At 39.1% G+C, this 24,250-nt stretch overlaps 2 protein-coding genes across 4 annotated transcripts in view; both read left to right on the forward strand.

The window, feature by feature from the left end:
• Window positions 1–2,107, forward strand: part of RFX3 (regulatory factor X3) — a 175,640-nt gene extending 173,533 nt beyond the window's left edge. The window contains exon 19 of the mRNA XM_039364445.1: window positions 741–2,107. The gene's annotated coding sequence lies outside the window, so the exon portion shown is untranslated. The remainder of the gene's footprint in view (window positions 1–740) is intronic.
• Window positions 2,108–4,831: 2,724 nt separating this feature from the next.
• LOC120317697 (histone-arginine methyltransferase CARM1-like) overlaps window positions 4,832–24,250 on the forward strand; it is a 57,316-nt gene continuing 37,897 nt past the window's right edge. Inside the window, exon 1 of one of the 3 annotated variants that reach the window (XM_039364501.1) lies at window positions 4,832–5,449. In XM_039364501.1, the coding sequence (XP_039220435.1) occupies window positions 5,284–5,449 (166 nt within the window). In that variant the 5' untranslated portion in view covers window positions 4,832–5,283. Of the gene's footprint in view, window positions 5,450–18,483; window positions 18,741–24,250 lie in introns of those variants that run through there. The other 2 variants (XM_039364500.1, XM_039364502.1) reach the window with 2 other exon arrangements.

A 24,250-nucleotide genomic window follows, 5' to 3' on the forward strand; every position in this document is an offset into this window, starting at 1 on the left:
GATTTAGGACAGCGTGCAATGGGACAGAAGATTCCATTATGGTTTAACCAAATATTTGATACAACCCAGTATTTTGTTTTGTAAATTTGAATAACATTGGAAAATTATTGGCAAGTACCAGAATGCCTTTCTCTTATCTCAAAGAATTATGGAAAAGGCAGTGCGGTTTTTAACAAAATGTTAGAGTAATCATTTTCTTAGATATGTTTTTGAACCTTACTCATTATTTCGATTCTTAAATAAATATTTAAGGAATGAAGTAAATTTTGGGAGTTTCAGTGCTTATTTTATAAGAGTCCATAAATAAGTTTCAAAATCAAAATTTTAAAGATTTCTGGTATATTTTCTTAGCACCTGGTAGAATGAGGTTGTCCTCTCTCTTAACAATAGAGAGGCACAGAGCTACAAGCAAGAATAAAGTATCTATCATATAAACATTCTCCTGCCTTTTACAGTGGGGGTGGAGGGCATGAGAAAATTGTATTTTCACTTTATCACATTGCCTGATAAAGAACCTTTAAAAATTTGAAAGCTTAAACTGTTTTGAGTCTAAAACTGGTCAAATAAAAATATTAGTTGTCTGAACACAACTACTGGAACTTCACTAATTCCTGGTAATTTTAAATTGAGACAATTCAATGTTTTTATTATGGATTAGAAAAATAATGAATATTGCCAAGATTTTGTGAAGATATGCACAGCAACATCATTATAATACATATTTTATTTACCTAATTTAGAAGGCTGCCCAGCTCTATAAGATGGCATACAACATCAAGAACAGTAAGAACTATAAAATGAAAGAAAGAGGTGCTTCCAGAAGAGAAACATTCTGAAGATCATATCAGATTTTAGAAAGATCCACGCTCCATCCTAAGTCCTAGTGAAGAAAGCCAAATTTTCAAAAGTTTTTAAACCTAGGGTGGAGGCCAAAAGGCTCTATGGTGGGATGCTGTTCCAGAGAATATTACTGGGGAAAAAATTGCCAAGCTAAAATCTAGGAAGATTTCACTCTGTTAAGGTAACCCTCATTTAGCAACCACAATTGGCACTGGCAACTCAGTTGTTAAATGAAGTGGTCATTAAGTGAAACCACAACTATGCTTACTATCTTACTTCGGCTTCCCTTTTGCTTTACAAACCTTACAAATGTTGTACATGTGAGGATTAGTTGCAAAGTAACTTTTTTATCACTGTTGTAACTGCAAGTAGTCTCACTTAACAAGGACTATATGTTCAACAAGGGCATAATATAAACGGTTGATTCCAGAATACTTTAACAAATCTTATGTATATTAGGGCTAAGTATACTTTGAAAATGATTTACATGTACTTGGACAACCCAAAAGCAGAATACTTTTCATTAAAAGTGTTACGTTTTTAATTAAAGCAAAGTTTGAAAATGAACATTTGCTACAAGAAGCACAATGGCTGTGTATATGAGCATGCTTCATCCTATCTTCTTATATGAAAATAAGAACTGGGTACTTCAGGAGAAATGCAAAAAGTAAATTGAATGCCATGGGAATCGGATGTGAAAATATGTGTGATAAAACAAGAAGACATTGGGTGAAGAATGAATATGGATTGAATATACAAGTGAATGACTATGAAAGAAGGACGTTGAGATAGTCTGGTCAGGAGGACTAAATGAGGATCCAACCACAAAACCTAAAGGAAGAGTGAATGGAGTGAAGGGAAGAGGTAATCGTGGTTAGATGGAGCTGAAGAGATTGTGAATTGAACAAAGGAAATGTATTAAAAGTGGTATATGGACAGAATGGTCCCTGATAGAAACAAGAATGTTTAGGAAGAACAGAAAGATATAGAGAGGTATAGTGAATAGTGTTGATATAAAACTAATTATATTTTCTTTTCTTTTACCTATCTCATGCCTCAGTTTGGTTGAATTACTACTTCTCACTTATTTTCTGTACTTTGTATAACATGGTTTACCTTAAAGGGAATATCCTGATGGGCATGTATGAATACTGTATTATGCAAGGGGACATTTCAGTTATCTCACATAGTTTCCATTTGTTGCTTTCTTCCTACACTGCATCACCATTTTGAAATACCTTTGTGATTATGGGAAATTGCCTAGGAAGGGAATCAGTTATGCTGGAAAAAATCAAGTATCTAGTACTGACTATTTTATAGAGCTGATTCAGCTATTATGTTCATTTACAAATGTAAGTTACCTCTGTATTATAAATGCAATTTATATACATGTATATTCTGAAATGTTTAAAATGTGAATGCCTTTTTGATTACAACAATAAATAAAGGGGGGATATAAGCAAACACAAATAAATGAGTAGAATGCAGAATAATTTCTACAAAAAACTCTATAGCTACTAAGTAGAACTGTTTCAGCCTTTAATTTTTCTAGTATACTTAATATTATTTTAATAATGTTGGTCCTATTAGAAAAAAAATATTTATTAAACAATTCCAGAATCTGAAAACTTTTTTCTTGCTCTTATTTTTTGTAACTGCTAACCAGTGGAAATGTCATTTTTAGCCACACAGTGACACCTCCTGGACAATGATATTGCTGTAAAAAAAAAAAATCAGAGGTTCACAATGAAAAAAAAAAGTACTGGGAAATTGATATATCTAAGAATAAAAATGGCTTGTTCTAACCCTTTATCTGAAATGTTAAAAAAAATAAAAGGATACTTATGTTTGGAAGGAACCCATAGACAATTCTATTATAGAAATAAACAGAGAAAATAATTAAATAATTCCTGATCTCCATCTTAGGTTTTAGTTTATCAAGTTCATTATATCCAGTCTTTCCTCCAGGAGCAGAAGGTAACCAACATAGTATGCCCTCTTTTGATTTTTTTCTCACAACAATAGATCTGAGGTGTTTGTGGTGGATTATTTAGTTTTGGAAAAACTGTTGTTTCCTCCTAAATAGTATTCCACATGTTTGAGCAGGCTCCACTGCTCTGACCAAGCCATGAGGACTAGCAAATAGGATCTCTGTATGATAGGAAATAGGATACCTCCTTAATTCAACCAATGATCTGGTGACTCTAGTCTTAATACGGTAAAATGGTAACTGGTTTGATATAAGATAAATGCATTAGGTGAACTTAGCAAATCCATTTGACAGCTAGGTTCATTGACAATATTCTTACTGTATGAGCCCCAAGGAAAAACCAATAACTCACAAGGTATTAAACTATATTATATAATATTTATTTTCACGTATTTTGCTTTGGCTTTTTGTTTTCTAATTATAATTTTAGTTTTGTACTAAATATTTTCTCCCTATGTCTGATGGATTTATTGTATTTTGTATCCTAGCTGCCCTTAAAACTCTTTTTTTCCCCTTTAGAGCAAGAGCTGCTTAAATGTGAAAAAATAAAAATCGAGACAGAATTAAAACCCATTAACCAGAAAAATTGCTGCTGATTGTTCCTGGTGGAAAAGCCTGACTTTCTCTGTTTCCCATTATTCCGTTTTGATAAAAATGACCTTGAAAGAGATTAATTACAGGTGGAAGCACTTTCGCTTTCTGGCCATTCTTGGGTAGTTCCTGTGTCTCCCAACAAAGTGACAGTTTAGGGCAGGAGTTTCCAACCTTGGCAACTTTAAGATCTGTGGACTTCAACTCCCAGAATGACCCAGCCAGCCAAAAGAGGACTCCTTTGCAGCTTCTTTCTTTGAATGAAGAAACTCTTTTACAGCTTTGCAAAAGTTTGGGAAAACCTTTTCATTATTAAAACTCAGGCATTTCTAAGATACTAGATCCTGCAGGGGCCCCAGTGGTGGCTGTGAACCCAGGTCATTGAGGGAAAGAGCTAGTCAACACTGTAAAATGGGGGGGAACCCTTTTTAATCTATGCCACATGTGTTGCATGTCCACCAAAAGGATCATGGTGTCAATCACTCTTCTTTTGCCTGCTGTTTGATGCTGCTGACCACTCCTATGGACACACCAGTTTTGATTTCTCTCAGATACAGTAAAATAGAATAGAAAATGTTACTTAAGGCAGGTAGAATAATACTGATTTGTAAGATGATTAGGGGACTGGAAGGTAAACCATGTGAAGAACGGTTGCAGAAACTGGGACGGTCTAGTCCAGGGGTAGGCAACCCAAAACACTCAAAGAGCCACTTGGACCCGTTTCCCACCAAAAACAAAACACTGGGAGCCGCAAAACCCTTTTGATATCTAAAATGAAGATAACACTGCATATATCCTTTTTTAACCTTTATTATATGTGTGTGTTTCTTTTCTGATGCATTGATTAAGTGCAGCAAGTCTCCAGGTGTCCTTAGGCCAAATTTGTATCTAATCTGTAACAGGTTAAGCAAATGTTTCTCCTACTACAAACCACTGAAAAAAGGCCACAGTGCATGCAAACCCTGATTGGAGGAGGGGATTGTATACATCTGCTGCAAGCAGGCAGGTGGGCAAAGCCCATGCTGAATAGGGTTTGTCTGGGCAAGTAGGTGGTGTTCTGCTGCTCAGCCATACCCCCCCCCCCCGCAGCACCAACACACACCTGCCTTTCTCCTGGCTCAGATTGGCCTTATGCAGTCTTTTGGTTTCCAGCCTGGTGTCTTGCCCGACTGGTTCTCTTAATAAGATACACCACTTTAAATTCTAGAACATGCCAGTAGAAATGTTTTCAATTAGGCCTTGGAGGGCAGGTGCCAGGTTGGAAAAATCCAGTAGTATTAGTAGGTTACTCCAGCTTAGTGGAAGCCAGAAAAGTAAGTAGATAGTTAGACGGATGGATGGATATATAGATAGATAATGGATGGGCGGACGGACAAAGACAGACCGATGCGTCTGCGCTGTGCACGCTTGTTGTCAGCGGCGCGATTGGATCTCCTGGAGAGCCGAAGTCTTCAGTTCCAAAAGCAGCCGGCAGGCGTCGCTCTTGACAACGGGAAGCGACCGCACCGCAGCTCGCTTGACGTCCCCTCCGCGTCCTGCGAGCGCGCAAATCGTTTTTCGCTCGGGGGACCTTTTTCCAGAGGAAGTGCGGGAAGAGGGAGGAAAACGGAGAGAGGGAGCCTGATTTGCTGCAGATGCCGAAGCGAGCGAGGCGGCATCTCCGATGGGGAGCTCGTTCGAAAGGAAAGCTCGCCGCTCTCCGCCTGCCTCTCTTTCCTTCCCGGCTCTAGCCTCGGCCCACTCGCTCGAGCCAACCGGGTTGAGACGCCCCGACCAGAAGCCGCTTCGGCCGCTTCCCGTCTGCCGGTGCCAGCCTTTCCCGCCGCCTCCCCCGTCCGCGCCCGAGGGCGGCGGCGGCATCCATGGCTGCTCCAACCGGCCAGCTTCTGCAGTGCAGCGTCCGGCTGCTTTTCCTCAGTGAGGAGCAGCTCCGGGAAGGGCTGCCGATCTCCCAGCCCGCCCAGAAAGCCCCCCTCCGCCTGGAGCTTTGCGCGCGGGACGGAGGCGCCGAGGTGGCCGTGACAGACGGTTAAGTAAAGCCAGCGGCGCGGGCAGGTGTGGCCGGGCGGGGAGGAGCGCGGGAGTCGGGGCCGACCGCGCGGAGCGTCCCGGAAAGACGCGGGAGGCTTCTTGGCCCGGGAGGAGCTCCGCGGAAAGTTCCAGCGGCGCCTTTCGCGCTCTGCGGGAGCCGCTTCTTGCCTTCCTCTCTCGGCTGTCCCGAGGAGGGCTTGAATCCTAAAATTGCGGAGGGGGAGCTCGGGAGAATGCGAGGCGGCAGCAGCAGCAGCAGCCGGGCCTCTCTATCCCCCTGCCGGATCCTGGAGAGGGATTGCAGCGGCGGCGGCTTTCGCTAGGCGCGAGGGGAACGGGATCAGCCGGTTGTGAGAATGCAGGCGAGAGCGAACTTGCGTGTGCGTGGTTTTCGCTCTGTGGGCTGATAGTGGAAAGCGGTCAAGGGTCCCCCCGCGGGAGCAGAAGCCTTGAGTGGGGAACCCTCCCGCCCATAACTAATCCCGTGAGAATGCGTAGAGTGAGAGATGCTAGAACACAGATTCGTTCGTGTCTGAAGAGTTGGGCAGACAGTCTTGAAAGTTTTTTATTATTATTATTGTTAATACTATACTATTATTGTTACTATCCTAGATTTGTAAAGGTTGCCGAGATTTTCCTGAGAACTTTATTGTGTTGTGTAGTACTCAGACTTCCCATCTTTGAGGGGTAAAACAAAATGGTACAGCACAGAACGAGGGAGGATGGGATCCCTTGATTTGTTTCCATCCAGTCTGTGGTCCTTGTCATCTTTTGTCTTGTTTCCCCTTCTGTTAATTGGTTTTGTTGTAATTGCCATGCTTTGATTGTTGTGAGGTGTACCCAGAATCCTTGGGAGCCAGGCAGCATGCCAGTTTGATTATTAAATGAACAGATACAATATGGAAGATTACTTTGTAGCTCCTCTTAATATCCATGGTTGCTGCCATAGAATTGTTGCAACTTGTGAACTCTTACATGTGTATCATTTAAATCAGTATTTCCCAAACTTGACAATTTTAAGGCATGTGGACTTCAACTCCCAGAATTCCACAACGCTGGCTGTGGAATTCTGGGAGTTGAAGTCCACATGCCTTAAAATTGTCAAGTTTGGGAAACACTGATTTAAATGAACTGAAAAAAAATAAACTATGGCATGTATGCAGGTCTTCTTTTTTTCCCTTTCTATTACATATATTTGAGGGTTGAGCCCTAACATGTAAAGTTCTAGGAAGTAAATTGAGCTGCTGATCTTAAATTCCAGTGAGCATGAACTTTCACTGAGTTGTGTTCAAATTAGACACCAACTCCTAATTAAGCTTTGAAATGTAAAAATTGTTTATGAAAGGCATGGCAGTTGTATAGGTCAGACATGCATTGAATTGTAATGTCTCATAACTGTTTGGTTATACCTAGTCCAATAGTAAACGAACAGAACAATCAGCCAGAGAGGTCACCCACATATTCCCAAACCATGCCAACTGGTCTCTTAAGGACGTATCCTCATGATGTTCCTTCTTCTCATCCAAAGCCCACAGCCGAGGCCACCTAACTTTGTATTTATCTGATCCAGGATTAACATGTTTTCCACCTTCCGCTGATACAGGCTGCAGAATTATGCACAATTTGTGGTGCTTCAGCAGCTACTATATGTTAGAAGCGTTGACCACAGCTAGAATCAACCCTGGTCTCATTTGCTGCTTTTAGCTGCTACAAGCAGATACTTTACCTCCAGTTCCTTAGAACTTCCTTCCATGGCCATGTTGATTTGGGAAACAGGAATGATCAGGCGCCAGGTGTTCATAGAATCCAGTTTGACAGTTTACTAGTCCAACCAGGCTCTTTATTTACACAGATGTAGTAGTCTAACATGAGACAGCTAGATGTGTACTTAAAAAATGTTCTGGCTGATATGTAGCCTGCAGTAGTACTGAATAAGGATCATCCTCTATCCAGGGGTAGGTAACCTCGGCTCTTTTATGACTCGTGGACTTCAACTCCCAGAACTCTCAACTCTCAACTCAACTCTCAGCTATGCTAACTCAGGAATTCTGGGAGTTGAAGTCCACAAGTCATAAAAGAGCCGAGGTTGCCTACCCCTGCTCTATCCATTACTGGTTAATATCTCCCAGTCTCTTGTTTTAGGGCAGAGAGAGAGAGAGAGATAAGCAAGACAGACAGATGAGTAAGAGAAAGCATGAGAGAGCAAATGGAAAAACAGTGAAAGTTGTGTGAGAAAGAAGAGGGGAGAAGGATGAATGATGGAGAAAGATGAGTGTGTGTGAGAGAAAAAAAATGACGAAGGATTAGCAAGAAAGAAAGATGAGAGAGAATAAATACAAGCAGTCCTCAACAAGTCCTCAACAGTTCATTTAGTGACTGTTCAAAGTTACAACAGCAGTGAAAAATGTGACTTATGATCGTTTTTCACAGTTATGACCTTTGCAGCATCCCCATGCTCATGTGATCAAAATTCAGATGCTTGGCAACTGATTCGTATTTGTGACAGTTGCAGTGTCCCGGGGTCATGTGATCACTTTTTGCGACCTGACAAGCAAAGTCAATGGGGAAGCCAGACTCACTTAACAACCAAGTTACTAACTTATCAACTACAGTGATTCACTTAAGAATTGTAGCAAGAAAGGTCATAAAACGGGGCAAAACAGAAATTTGGGCTCCATTGTGGTTGTAAGAGAATCCATGAATAATACATGGGTTGGGTGAGGGCTACAGTGTCCTGGTTCCCGAGTCGTTAAGGATTTTCCAGGAAACCAGGAGAGGTGAAAAATCTCAATCTACCTTGCAAATCAGATTCAGGCAGATGAATATACAGTACTTATGAATATAGTTATAGGTTTACCTTTCTGTTTGGAACTGTACCTCCTACCCAGTCCAGCTCATCCCAAAACATTACAACAAATACATGTAATATTTTTCCTGCTAGTAGGAAATCACCTACTGCAATTTATAAAAATTATCTTTTTTTCCTGTAATGCGTGTGTTTTTTTTCCCACTATGGTCTGCAATTGACAGAGGCTTAATAGAAATGAGATCGGGTTCTCACATTATCAGATGAGATGACTAGATGTATTGCTTTCTCCATAGTGTTTGCAAGAGGGTATACTCCATTTACTTTTAGGGTCTGCTCCGACATTATGAACAACAAATCAGTAAAGTGAATTAACATATAACCAAATTACACTGTCCATAATGTCGGAGCTGACCCTGAAACTACATAGGATACACCTCCTGCAAACACTAGCAGTGCTCGTTAAAAGATTCAGATGTTGTTAATACACAAATCTGTAAAAACTGAATTACAGGCTCAGGCTCTATTTCAAAGTAAAATCCGAACAGGTGCTTTGGAGCATGGAAATCCAAATGTAGTAGCTATTTACAGTTCTTTAAATCAGCAGTGACTTTTCCTGAGATGCTACTGTTGTCATCTGTAGCTGTCTCACAATTGTGGGAAAAGACAGGTGCTGTTTGGACTCCATAACACCTTTTTGAATTGAAGTCAAAATATTGTGTCTTCTTTTTTTAAAAAAAACCTTTGTCTACTTAGTTGATCCAGAAGTAAATTAGAGATGCCTCCAGTCAGCCAGATGTCTGTATCTCTGTGCAGTATGTTTTGTTTCAAGTCCTCAAGTGTTAAAATTATATTATTTTTCTATATTATTTTTCTTATTTTTCAGTAAAATAAGTTAGCAGCAAATGCGAACATGGATAATGAAGGAAGGCAGTTACATCTGAATGGTATAGCAAAACCTGGATTTATTTTAAGGGAGAAGTTAATTTGTGGCCAGTACAATCTTTCTCTCCAATTTTCTTGCACTACAAGAATCATGTTAGACTGCTGTTTCAAAAGCTTTTCTTTAAAAAAAAACTTCTATTAATACCAAGTTGAAGCTAAAAATATTTATAGAAATGGAAACAGATTTTTTTTAAGAAAATGGGGGAATATTATCCATTTTAACTTCTTTTTTTGTATTTTAGTATTAATTATGGAGACTTATCAGTATAAATAAATGTCTGCTCTTTCTGTATCCTCAAAGAAGATCCTTCTAACATATTGAAAATATAATAATAATGCAAAGTTATGCTCATGTCATATTTAAAAATGCAATGATCAGATTATTGCTCTGCCTACTGCCTACTGAAACAGCCCAGTACTGTGAAAATGGGAGAAATATTTCTATGCCTTTACAGGTATTCCTCAACTTACAACCATTTCTTTAGTTATAGTTAAAGTTACAATGGCACCGAAAAAGGTGACTTATGACCACTTTTCACACTTGCGACAGTTGCAAGGTCCTTGTGGTCACATGATCAAAATTCAGATTCTTGGCAACTGGTTCATATTTATGATGGTCGCAGTGTCATGTGATCCACCTTTTGTGACCTTCTGACAAGCAAAGTCAATGGGGAAACCAGATTCACTTTATAACTATGTTACTAACTTAACAACTGTGGCAAGAAGGGTTGTAAAATGGGGCAAAACTCACTTAATTGTCTTGCTTAGCAACATAAATTTTGGATTTAATTGTGGTTGTAAGTTGAGGACTACCAGCATTAATTCAAATTGGATATGTGCTCTTTAGAAAGCTGTTTACAAATGATAGCAGCTTGTACTAATTATATGTTAACTAAGCAGGGTATAAATTCAGCAATAAATACTTTCTATGGCATTATAAAATTAAATAATGGAGTAATACTTTGAGTATCAATAAATAAAAACACCAATGCAACTTCCGTTTATTGATGCAGTGATGAACTAGCCAAATTTATTTTATAAATCTTAAGTCACCTGCATATATTTTTTCCTACAAGTTTATGTGACCTGCAGGAATTGTTCCTCCTGTAGTTCTCACCTCTCAACCTAATAACTAATGACTTTTTCCAGCTGTCAGTCCAGCTGACTTTTTCCAGTCATTAACAGTTTCAATTTTGGATTGATTCTGAAGAGCACATAGCAAGTACTGGTTAAAATACAGATTCCGGATGCCATAAAACAAATTTTCAAAGTAGTACACAAGAAATGGGATCTAAATCCATTTCTCATATGTTGTACACCCATAGGGACTTCCAGTAAAATTCTGATTTACAGAAAGAAAAATACTTCTGAAAATGGCTGAATGCAAAGATGCTAAGAAAAAGACTCAGGCACTTCTTGAGCAGAGGTTTGAAGCTGCAGGACACAACTTGACAAACTCTGAGTTTTATGCTTCTTATATACTTTTTACATACATAGGCTTTTCCATTAAATGCTGACATTTTACATTCATAAGTTTAACCTTTAGATGCTGACATAAAGTTTCTTTATTGGAAAATTCCTTCATATAAGCAACTATTTTCTAGTAACATATTACCTGTTCAGAGACCAGGTAAAAACAAATACAGGTAGATCAAAAGGAGAAAGAACTGACAAAGGCAGGAAGAGATAAGGGGGAACTTAAGCATATTATTTATTTAGGTAGGTAAGGTATTAAGTCAAACGGGGATGACCTTTTGGCTGCTTCCTTGGGACAAAGGGTATCAAAAGGTTATGAGTTTTGTGGGGGGGGGGAGCATGGCAGTTTGCTGCGCGTGCTTTTTTCCCCACAGCTGAAAGATATCCTGGCCAGGTTATCATGTAGAAAATTCCCATACATACATTCATACATCATGTCCCAATATTTTACTGCAGCTCTTAACCAGTGCTGGAGAGATGGGCACCACACACATATATAAACATACCGATGTACTTGAGGATAAGCCCATCCACAAATAAACTAACCCTCAACTTTTCAGCCAAAATATCACAAAAAATACATTGCTTGTGGATAAGCTGACCTCAAAATCCCGCAAAAGGTTGGGATCAAGCTATGAAAATGTAAAATGTGTTACCCTCTTTTCCCTTAAGGCTCCTGTAGCATTATTACTTTTATCTCAAAAATGCTTTATCACAAAGCAGCTGGACTTCCTTGTTTTTCTTTGAAGATGTTTCGCTTCTCATCCAAGAAGCTTCTTTAGCTCTGACTGGATGGCGGGGAATGGAAGGATTTATACTCCTTGCAGATAGCTGGTCATTTGCATTCTTTCAGAGAGTCATTGAGGCCACCTGGAGGTTTCATAAACGCCTGGCACAACATAGGAGAACAAACCCATCAGGACAAGCTACATTTAAAAGACAAAGGCCACTCTTTCAATTACAGCAAAGTCCACATTTTGGACAGAGAAGACCACTGATTTGAAAGAGGGATCAAAGAGGCCATCTATGTCAAAACTGAATATCCCTCTCTCAACAGAGGGGGAGGGATATGACAACATCTATCTCCAGTCTATATCACAGTCCTTTCAGCAGTTTCAAGAAGGCTCCACACCCATTTGCACTACTCAAGTGACCCTGGTGACACAGATAAACTTCCAGGTGGTCTCAGTGACTCTAAGAGAATGCAAATGACCAGCTGTTTGCAAGGAGTATAAATCCTTCCATTCCCCACCATCCAGTCAGAACTGAAGAAGCTTCTTGGATGAGAAGTGAAATGTCTTCAAAGAAAAACAAGTTGCCTTGTGAAAAAGCACTTTTGGGATAACTACGACCTGGATGACTGAGAATCTCCATAGATATTATTACTTTTACTTACAGGTTTGCCTAAAGCCATCCTTGAGTCTTTGCCTGAGCTGAGTACTGAAATAAATGCCCCGGGGTACAGATCCAGTATATTAGCCACTGAACCATGCTTCTGGAAAATAATGAAACAGAATGCAGCTGGTATAAAGGCCATCTTCTGTTTGCTGTGCACTAAGTATGCAGTTCACAGATATTGAGAAGAATGATATTATCTCTGTGTATCTTAGAAAACTAATGCCAAATTTTCTATGGCTTTTGGAAAAAAGACCGCTGCTATTTTGTGTTGTTGAATAGAGAACATGGGAAGCCCTTAAGGATGATAATATGTTTCACAAAAGTAAATTTTATTTTATTTTATTTTATTTATGAGACTTAAATACCGCTTTAAGTGCAAGCATTCTCTAAGCGGTATACACCAGTAAGCAATGTATATATATATTTACATTGCCCCCAACAATCTGGGTCCTCATTTTACCTACCCAGGAAGGATGGAAGGCTGAGTCAACCTTGAGCCAGTGAGATTTGAACCGCTGACCTGCTGAACACAGTCAGCTAAAGCGGCCTGCAGTCCTGCACTCTAATTGCTGCGCCACCTCGGCTCTTAAATATTGAGCATTGCCTTCTATCCTGAATTCATAGAGTTGATGGGATTTTTAAAACAAATGAAGACCTTTTTTATGCTTGTTAGAAAAAAATGAGGCATTGAGTGGTCTCTAGAAAAAGTCCCGTGGATAATAAAAGCCAGAAGAATGAGATTCAAGTATAATTTGGACTCTTTGAATTGCAAAATACATCTGGGGTCCTTATTGAAGGAGTCCCTCTTTGGGCAAATATGCTGCACCTATTTTTATTTGTCTAATTAGCAGGTAATTTTTACCTTTCCACCCCACATTTTTTCTGTGCTGCATCTGATTTTTTTTTTCAACTTTTCTATTTTAGTATTCAGATTATGAGATTTGTTGCTCAGATCCAATGGATATAGAGTCACAAGGAAAGTTTACTAGCAAGATAATGGTTGTTGCTGTTTTTGTGTTGCTGCTGCTGTTGTAAATGGATTTTGCCAACAGATGTGAAGGACCCACAAATTGGGTTTACTGACAATGTTACTTGTTTGAAAGCCATTAATTGGAGACTTGGTTACCCGACATAACACAGGCTAAGTAGGATTCCTCCAATCCAATCCAAGTTTCTTACTCTGAGAAATTGTTCTGCTCCAAAAGTCCCATAAGAGTCTCCTCATGTCTCCTGTTGAGTTCCTGTTTGTTGTAAAAAAAATTGTAGTATATTTGTTGGAAGTGTCCATTCTTTTCATCTTGGTGCAAATCAAATCAGTTTATCCTGTGTTGAATATACCTTTTCACAGAATGTATCTTTGAACATCCTTGTAGCTGTGATGATCATTTGCTGGAAAAGATATGCTGTATTCTGAAAAAAAAAAAAACCTGCTATTTCTGATGTTCTAAATGAAGAACTGCATGGTTCCCCAGGAAACAACTCAAAAATACACATGTGCAGAAATCTATTAGCAGTGTTTCTCAACCTTGACAATTTTAAGGCATGTGGACTTCAACACCCAGAATTCCACAGCCAGCAATGCTGGCTGTGGAATTCTGGGAGTTGAAGTCCACATGCCTTAAAATTGTCAAGGTTGAGAAACACTGTTTAGAGCAGTGGTTCTCAACCTGTGGGTCGGGACCCCATTTGGGGTCGAATGACCATTTCACGGGGGTCACCAAACCATGTTGTCTGCCATTTTTTTCCTTTTTCCCTAGCTGTCCTACTCCCTCTTATTGGTGGCCACACCCACTTGGGGGTCACCACAACATGGGGAACTGTATTATGGGGTCACGGCATTAGAAAGGTTGAGAATCACTGGTTTAGAGGGTCTGCAGAATATTATGTTTCTCAGATTGTTACAGAGAGTCATTCGGTTAGAGATGGAGATTTAGCAGTCAACCCCAATGAGCATGGAGAAATACATAAATAAAACTTATTATAAAAGTGTATACTTTACAGTAGAGCAATTTAATAGAGCAATCCCCTGAAACACTGCATATCTTTAATGTTTCATGGAAGCATTACTGCCTTGTCTTCATTGCTAGTAGCAGATTTCTGCATTAAAGTTTATAATCTGAAAATGCTTTACTTTGGGATGTTACCAAAATGGAATGAATGAATAATTAGTACCTTTGTTAAATAAAATCCAACTCCTGTTGATTTAAGAAAGCTAGAAATGATATTATTAAATGGTCGCCCCCTGCTGTCCCTCTCTTTTTTATTACACTTTATTTCCCTTATCTTTCATTCAGAGTAGCCAGAGCAATAGACTGAGTAATGTCTCCAGTTTTAACTTCACAAAAGTCATGTGAGGAAGAGCAGGAGGATCACTTTCCCCCAAGTGATATCGCAGTTTGCCTGACATCTAAGTCAATCAATCAATCTATGTTCATCAGTAACTCTCCAGGATAAATAACCTCTCATTGTCTCCCTCTCCTGCAGGCTTCTTTCATTGTTTAAAAAAATGAAACCTTTTCAGAAAGATCAAAAATCTACCACTACTAGTTTAGTTTTCTAGGAGATATTAAAACAATTGAAGTCTCTCATTAGCAGGAACACAATCTTTTGATTTTTTTTTTTAAGTGTACACCTTCTGGCTTGCTAATGTAATAAATAGCTACTGTGATATTACTTGTTTTTTGTTAGCACCTTCACTGTCATGGGCAGTCATGATAATAGAGCATCAGGTTTTATACTACTCTTTGTCTCCTTCTCCCTTTCTGGTTTTAAAGCCATTTTAGTAACCTTCACAAGGCTCTTTTCTTGCCAAACATATTTCTTTTCTAATGAGCAATTATCTGTGCCTAATGTCCCTCATCATCATATATTGGTAACGTGGACCATATTCCAGGAATCCATGTCTTTTCAAAAGGAAATCTTGAAAAGAAGAAGAAGCTTGAATTCATGAATAGTAAGCTTTCTAAGAAGTTGAAAAGTAAAACATAAAGGTGATGTCAGAACTACTTATTGTTATCTTCAGAGAGGTAATGAAGTGCCAAAAGGTTGGGAAAAAACATAATCTTGATATTCCAAAATAGAAAGAGGTATAGAAACTGGGAAATTACCATTGATCTATCATTGGTCCTGGATAAAATGCTAGAACAGATTATCAACAGCATTTATGTCAAAGTATGATGTAACCTTAAAAGTGGGTAAAATAAATGTGTGAGATTAGAATCCTTTATCCTTCCTTTTTACCCTTTCTTTTTCTTTTCTATTTTCTCTCTTATTAACTATTGTTTTCTTTGTTTATTTTCTAGCATTTGTATTGTTTTTCTTTTGTTTAAAATTTAGTTTAAAAAAAATAGCTTTTAAGAAAGCAGCATGCATACCAACACTTGAAACTAGAAAAAACAACACTTTTACTAGAAACCACATGGATTCATCAAAAACAAGTTGTGTCAAACTCATTCCATTCCCACCCCTCCCAGTTCACTCTCTCTGATAAAGTGATTAGTTTATTAGTAGAGCAATGGAATGTTATGGATATAGTGCACTGTGATCTCAGTAAAGTAGCTCCGTCTATCATCATGTCTCTATGGAGAAGATGGATAAATGTGGCCGGCTTGGGATTCCAGCTGCTTAAACAACTCCATCCAAGGGATGAATGGTCTTGTGACATCCTGAAATTAAGTACTAACTTCGATTTTTCAGAGCTCTGTTTTTAAACAGAACCAGTTATAAATGATCACAACTTTGCACACAGAAACAAGTTAGAAAGATTCACTTCTGCAGCAGCTAAAAAGACAAGACAGTATTGGCTTGCATTAATAGAATCAATTCATCTGGATCATGGGAAGAAATAGTTCCATTGTATAATGGAATAGTTAAGCAGCATTGGGGTATTTTGCCTAGTTCTGGCCTTTAAACTGGAAAAGGTAGAGTAGGTTAATAGAACAGCTGTCAGCATGATAAGAGATCTGGAAACCAAACCCTATGAGGAAATTGTTAAAGGCACATTTGGCTTGTACAAGAAAGGACTAAGATAATATAGTTTTGTATAAATACCGAAAAATGATGATTGAAGGAATGTACAGGAGAGGTGTTCATTCATTCCTTGGAAAAGGTCCTGTGTAGAATAGATTTCTCCACTTGTATTCAGAAGTCCGTTTCTGATTTGCTATGCTATTTCCCCAATCCAACTGTGTGTATGTCATATCTATTTAGCACAATAGTCAGCTTCCTTCATCTGGACATTTACAATAAAGAGTTTATGCTGAATTTGTGTGATATATCATAATATATATTCAAAAAAACATTAATACACGAGAAGGCCATCTTATATTTGCAAAGTTGATTAGAAATTAATATTTTGACATGGTACTTTACACTTTACCCCATTTGCATGCCTAATTTGAAAATCCTGCTGCAGGCATATGAAATATCTTGCTACAATAGAGATCAGCTAACGACCATTAGAATGCAGTATTGAGTCTGACTCTGCCCACTGCCACAAGTTTGATCCTGACCAGCTCAAGGTTGTCTCTGCCTTCCATCCTTCCAAGGTCGGTAAAATAAGGACCCAGATTGTTGGGGGCAATATGCTGACTCTGTAAATCGCTAGGAAGCAGTATATATGCCTAAGTGATATTGCTATTTCTATTATTATAATAATTATTAGTTTATATTGGCATATAATTGAATTTTGAGTTCAAGGGGTTCTTTTATTACTTCATTTGATTTTGTAATTATTTTAAATCCTTTAAAAATAATATTTATCATATACTGTGTTAGGAAGGTTTAGGAAGCATATAAAGCAGGCATGTCAAACTTGCGACGTCACGCAACATATCGCGACTTTTTCTCCATTGCTGGCAATGGGGTGGGCGCAGTTTCGGCATGACGCATCCGGCCCATGGACCGGCACTTTGACATGCCTAATATAAAGTATATCTTTAAAATGATGTAAATAAAATAAGCTCTGTATCACAAAACTGAAAAGATTGGTCTCATATTATCCATCAGGGCAGCTTGATATAAAGTAGTCAGTGAAGATAAATGCACCACCCTTTTCATTCAGTGGGCATTTTTTCAGAGTAAGACCAGTCTTAACTGCAAAAGTAAATAGCTCATTTACCTTGTGTATTTGCTATCCTGAGGCTCAACATAAAAAAATGAGTTAATTATATTGGATTAATGTAGATAATTATAGAATTATTCTAAATTTCCTTATTGAGTAAAATAAGAGAATCTCATATATATATGCATTTGTCTTAATTTGGTACCTTTGCTTTAGTTTTGCCTGAAATAAACTGAAATTACTCGGCTAGGCAAAGTCATGTATTTGAGTTCAATGGCTGTATGAATCAAAATAACAGTTAAGGAAATCTTTGTTCTATGTTGCTTATAATCTATTAAATACTCTTCTCACCCTTTTAACTAAATTGTGTAGTATCAATGTAAAATATTGAGCTCCACAAGACTTTTGTCATTCCACTAAAATTGTTCATTTTGAAAATATGTATGAACAGAACTGGAGAAGTTATAAATAAATATTTTTCAAGTAATGAATCTGACAGTTTTGGCAGGCTTCCCAAAAAAATAGAGTTTTAGTTTCAAATACCACTGAGCTGTAAAAGGAAAGTTATGCACAACTTGTTCCTCAAGATTCTTGCATTTAGGGCTTGATCGCATGTATATTTTTGTACTTTATACTTGAAAAAAGCAGTCAATTTGAATTGTTGGAAAATATTTGAGAAAATCAACTTTATATCTTTCTGTATAGCTGTGCATACTTTTATTATGATTGTTAATCTGCTTTAGGAAACCTGCCATATATTTACAATATATATTAATGCTTGCTTTTGCATTAGCAGACAACAGCAATTTTAGTATCTACTGTTTGCAACAATAGTAAAAAAAAATTGCCAAATATGGTACAAAATCTAAAGAGAGTTTTAAGAAGTAGTATGCTTTAAAATTTAGCACAGCTTGTCAGAAACCAGTCTGTGAGAACAAATGAAGCCCCATCTGCGGGATGCAGGCAGCATATGAAACCACGCCCCCTCTGTTTCACGTAAAAATCTCTCTCCATGGAACCGGTCCCTGGTGCCCAAAAGGTTGGGGGCTGCTGATCTAGCACAGGGCTTTTTAACCGGTGGTACGCATACCACCTGTGATACTTTGGCACGTGGCATATGGTGCGCGAAGTGTAGCAGGGGAGGGGAATGAGCTGAAGCAACCCAAGTCTGAGGGAGAGGCAGCTGGAGCTGCAGGACAGTCGGGGCTCGGTAGAAGCCCCAGGAGCTCTGGCAGGGCTCCAGTTGATTGGCGCTTCCGGAAGCAGCGCGGAGCTGGAGGTGAACTGAAGAAAAAAGGGGAGGAGAGGATATAAATGGAGGTGGTTTTGGTGGGAAAGGGGAAAAAAAAAGACAACAGGGAAAGAGAAGGGGACGGAGAAGAATCTATGGAAGGAGAGCTCAGCAGGCAGGGAGGAAACAGGGATAGGGAAGAAGCAGCATCTGTTGCTAGAAGAAAAGGTCCCCTGGTTCATTTTCTCCAGCCAGAAGAATGCAATTAGCACTGATGAAATGAAAAGCCGGGAGATGAGCATGTCGGAAAAGTGGGTTTATTTTGGAAGCCAGTGGGTTCCTGATCAGATGGCAGCTTGAATGGATTACCGTAAGGATTTTTATACAGTTTTTACAGAGTTTTGTAATTCAGAGGCTCAGTTTGTGTGCTTTGGTTACTGGAATGTTTTAGTCTGTTTCACAAAGGCTAGCAATGAGTCCAAAGTGTTGGCTTCCGTAGGTTTAATTCCTTTAAGTTTAAACAAATGTAATTAGTTTTACCCCCTTATCTTGAGTCTGTCTATGGCTTTTAGCAAGTTTTCTTTGTAGGTAAACAGGCTTAATTTAAGGTTATCGCTTTTTGCAACTGCCAAGCCTTTGCTACATTGTTGAAACTGAGACACGCCTGAGGCAGCTTAAAGACCCCTCCCCAAGTTTAATGTTTCTTTATTCTGGAAGGCTTTTGTGAGCCTTTCTTGCTTTGTGCTTGATTCCTGGGGGGGAAGGGACGGGGTGTGTATGTGCATTCTTACTACACTGTGGATGAAGAGCTCAGAAGGCAGGGAGGAAGAAGAGGAGAGGGAGAGAGGAAGAAGGGCCGACCAGCTAGCTCAGGGGTCTACAAACTTAGCAACTTTAAGACCTGTGGACTTCAACTCTCAGAATTCCTCAACCAGCCATGATGGCTAAGGAATTCTGGGAGTTGAAATCCACAAGTCTTAAAAGTGGCAAGTTTGAAGGTCCTTGAGCTAGCTGGTAGTGGTGCATATTAATAAACATGGATAAATTCATCATACATTTGTCAGTGCAAAGGGAAAGTGATTCAGCAAAGGAACAGCCACCGAAATTTTAAAACCGGTACTTTTTTACTTTTTTCTACAGTTTGTAACTTTTTATTAGATTATAGAATAAAATACAAAAATACAAAAGCAAATAGGGACACAGTGGGGAGGAAAAGGGGGGGGAAAGTGAGGGGGAGAAGGGAAAAAGAACAGACTTCCTCTGTTGCAGTAGAAGGAAGCATTAAGATTGAACCTCAACTTTTTACTTTTCCGTAATATTATAAACTAGCCATTTCTATAACAACAAATGAATATAATCAGTAAAACCCAAAATTCCCCCCTTTTTTTAGTCATCAGTTTTTTGACATCTTGCTACGCACTGTTGGTACTCAAATATTGTCATGTCCTAAAAGTGGTACAATCTGTGAAAAGGTTGAAAAGCCCTGATTTAGCAGAACACGGAAAAAGTGACAATTTGCTGTCAAAGTATATGGTAGTGTCTCTGCCTTGAAGCATACGTCAGATGGATTATTCACTCACCCATAAGACAAAGATGTATTTTTGTCCCAAAGTTCCTTTGTTTCTTTTGATAATATAATTTTATCTGATAAGGGCTTAATTTTAAAATAAAAAGCATATCCTAATTTTATCATAATTTGATGTTTCTTGCAACAAGAATTAATTACCGTATATGCCACAAGGTGACCCGGCGTACAAGACGACCCCGTCTTTGTTGCCGAGCTGCATTCCTAGAACGTCGTCTTATACGCCGGAAACTACCAGTATTTCCGGCGTATAAGACGACCCCTGTCTTTGGCGCCGATTTTAGCGCTTGCGGAAGTCGCCTTATACGCCAGCATATACGGTAGTAGAGAGGTTCTCTGTATATTACTCATTTGCCTACAATTTCTATTCTATCCATTCTTGAGTCACATTTAGTACATAACTCTTTTCCCACTTATACCCAACAAAATAACAAATGTATTCTGGCAATATCTTTTTCTTCTTCTGAGTCTCCATGATGTTGCTTTTGTTTCTTTCTCAGGCCCGTGACTGAAATGCTCTTGAAGTGTACTTAGCTGTATTATTGTTTAAATAGCAATCTCTCCTCTTAAATCAGAGCATCCAACAACAGCTAAAAGATATGTAAAATCTTTACACTTCACTTTCTAGAACTTCAAAGCTGTTTCCGGCCATTTCAGATGATGTGGGTTTGGCTCTTGTGTCAGTTTCATCTATTGTTGTGAAGGAACATAAGTCTGCCCTTAGGAATGGAAAAAGAAAGGACCAGCCATTGAGGCAGGGCTTTTCAACCTTTTCACCCATTGTACCACTTTTAGGATATGGCAACATCCAAGTACCACCAGTCGCCTAGCAAGGTGTCAAAAATTTGATGACCAAAAAAAAAAGGGAAAAAGTGATAAAGTACAGGTAGTCCTTGATTTACAACAGTTCGCTTAATGACTGTTTGAAGTTACAGTGGCACTGAAAAAGTGCCCCCCAAGCCACAGCCGAGCAAGACACCTGCCTGCCTGCCCAGCGGCGCTCTTCCTCCTGTCTGAGGTGTTCATTGTTGTGAGCATTTCTGTTGAGGATTGGCAGTGGGGGTGGGGTGGGGGGTGTTTGTTTTTTATTCCTCCCCGTCTGCTGGGTGGTTGCAGCAGGTTTTGGTCACTTCAGATGACCCTGGGACACTGACAGTCATAAATATGAATCAGTTGCCAAGCTTCTGAATGTAAATCACAAGACCCTGGAGATGCTGCAGTATTCCAGCTGATCAGTGCTTCTTCTGGGCTCAGCAGAAGTGCCAGGATCAGTGCCACTTTCTAGCTGATTGGTGCTTCTTCTGGGCTCAGCAGAAGTGCCAGGATCAGTGCTGCTTTCCAGCTGGAGCCTGGCGCTGATCCTGGCGCTTCCACTGAGCCCTGACAGCCTCGAAGAAGCGCCGATCAGCTGGAAAGCGGCACTGATCCTGGTGCTTCCACTGAGCCCTGACAGCCTTGCAGCTCCAGCCATCTCTCGCTCAGGCTTGTGCAGTGCTGCCACCAGTTCAGCTCATTCCCCTCCCCGGCTACCACTTTTCTAGGATGGTCGCGTACCACCTGCCAGGTGCCAATGTACCACAGGTTGAAAAGCCCTGCATTAAGGTAGCACTTCCAGAAAAGATTACTCAGTCCTGAGGAAAGTGAGAAGGAAACACAAAATAACCCCACCTTGATTTTCTTCAGCATAAGATGGGGCAGAGAGAAATCCTGAATAGCTTTCAAGATTCTGTTATTTTAGTTTAACAATAAAGAGGATTCCTGGATCCCTACCATGCCTGTTTCTTGACCTTGCCAACTTGAAAGGCTGATTGGTGTCATTCTGTTCTGGTCTCTGTCAAGAACTGTGCTCTACTAGTGATCTTTTAGAATTGCATAGTTGCTCTGGGGCAGTATCGTAGGTATTTTATTCAATTGCTCTCACTGATTTAATGAAAGGTTGAAATAAAAATATTTCTCTGCTTTGAAAAGGTGGATCATACTGTATACTATTCTGGTAGCATCTGTATATTTCTTTTGCAACTGTTAAGTACCAGGATCTGGCTATCTCCTAAACTTAATGCACCGTACAGTGTGCAGGATAGTGAGTTCAATTCCCAATAGAGGGTTAGAACCCCATGGAATAACATCTGGTTACTCATGGCTAATGAGTTTTAATACAGTAGGACAGACATGGATGTAGTGCCTCTTGGTGTCAATGTACTGAAATAATAAAGTAATGGAATGATGGGGGAAAACCCCTCTCCCCTCCTACACTGGTTACCTATATAAAGAGAGCAAATAAAAGGAAGAGAATTTTTTCGCTTTGTGATTCCCTTTTTCCAAAAAATCATTTGAGTTATGGTAGTTTGGGTTGCTGGAAAGGAACCTAGGAAGAAATCTAAAGATGATAGCTCTACCCTTTTCCTGCTGTAGCATCTCAATTGGAAGATTTTTCCTGCTGGCTGTTGTTCTGAAGAAGGCAGTGAATCACACATTATTAATTTGGGCAAAGTTCAGTTTTCATTTATAGACTAAGAGAATTGCATCACACATGGAATGAAAGGTAGAATCAACCATTCCTCCTCTTTTAGGAGGTAGTACATTCAGAAAGAAACCATTATTGCTAATACATGGGTTAATGAAATGTACATAACCTGTTTTTAATTTCAGGTATTGCAATGCATATTGTCGGTGTAATATTGTCAGATCATAATAATTCAGCATTGTGAAAATTAATTAAAAAATCACAAAGAAAACACAGAACCTTTGACAAGCCACTAGATGGAGGTGGTCTGCTATGAATAAAGAATGCTGTCCCCAAATTTTAGAGCTGATTATGAGAGAGTTCAAAGTAATTCTGGTCACAAGAAGATTTTAAAACATTTTAAAAATATATTTTTTAAAATGATGACATCATGAATATAGGTTTAAGTATAAGGGAAGGCTTAAATTTATAGAGAGCAAGATTGTAAACCGTAAAGCAACACACACACACCTAGAAATAAAAACCCCAATGCAAATTCTGGGTTGTTTTATCTATTGCTACTATTGTCATTCTCAGTTATCCAGTTTGAATTATCTGGAAGTTGAGTCATGGCGACTGAACTTATTTGTTGGTTTGAGACTTTTCGCTGCCCATCCAAGCAGTTTCTTCAGTCTGAACAAGTTGATTTAGGGGAATCTGAGTAGGCCGAGAGTTGTTGGAATGTGCCTAAAATTCTTAGGAGTATTGTTTCACCAACCTAAGGGTTCCCTCCCCCCCCCCAAATTGCATGGCAATATGTCAATGAAGATTTTCAGTCATCCATTGCTAATATCACAAGCCAACAACTTACAGATATTGCTACTGTTCTGAAGCAAGTTGGGCTACATCTTGTAGATTACAAGCCTTCTGAGGCTGTTGGAGAGATGGAAGTATCCTTTCTCAATGCTCCTCTTTTTTCTTATTCCAGTTTTTATAATTCTTCTGGCAAGAGACACAAGCTGTTCCCACTGCTATCCTAGCACTAAAGCCATTCAAAAATATTTAGTGCTATCATCAGAGCAAAGTTTGAACCCTAAAGAATGATTTTGAATTTTAAGTTCATCCACATACCCTGTGACCAGATATTTGTATTCTATTACATTGGTAATAACTAACATCTTTTCATATGTATCATGGGGAGGGAAAGCCCTCCTAACATAAGTGCTTTAAGGTTTTATGTATGCTTACATTTAGCTTTATCACTGGGAAACTGTAATTGTCTTTTTTAAAGATTTATTAGTGTAGTAAATATTGTAAAAGTTGAGACCTGAAAGAATTAAAGTGACCCTAAATCTGATCTGTCAATCAAAACTAACTTGGCAGTGTAAGTAGTGGGCAGAAGGAATAAAACCATGGGAAAATCGAACACAATTCAGCCAATCAGGAGTGGAAAAAAGTCCCCTTTTACGTAAGCTTTTAGAAAGAGGAAGGAGCACCTCCATTTTGTCTTTGTTTCTTCTTTTCTCTTATGGAAGAAACTGGCTCCAAGCCAAGTAAGCCACATTCCAAATCCCCAGGCATCTTAGGTGGAAAATTCAAGAAAAATGCAGCAATATAGAGAAGTCTGAAGCTAGATGCATGTTATAATTTTTTATTGTATTTGAACTTTGTGCCTTGGTTACACCTGGACTACTTATGTGTGTACGTCAAGGTGTAACCAAGGCACAAAGCTCAAATACACACAATAAAGAATTGCATTTCTTAGAAAATGAGCACATTTATTCTGATAGGGAGCTTAATCATTCCATCATCATATCCCCTTAATCCTCTCATTCTGATAGGCAGAAAGTCC

Source organism: Crotalus tigris, unplaced genomic scaffold, assembly GCF_016545835.1.
Source record: "Crotalus tigris isolate CLP2741 ecotype Arizona unplaced genomic scaffold, ASM1654583v1 scf7180000019762.1414395, whole genome shotgun sequence".
NCBI classification, from domain to species: domain Eukaryota; kingdom Metazoa; phylum Chordata; class Lepidosauria; order Squamata; family Viperidae; genus Crotalus; species Crotalus tigris.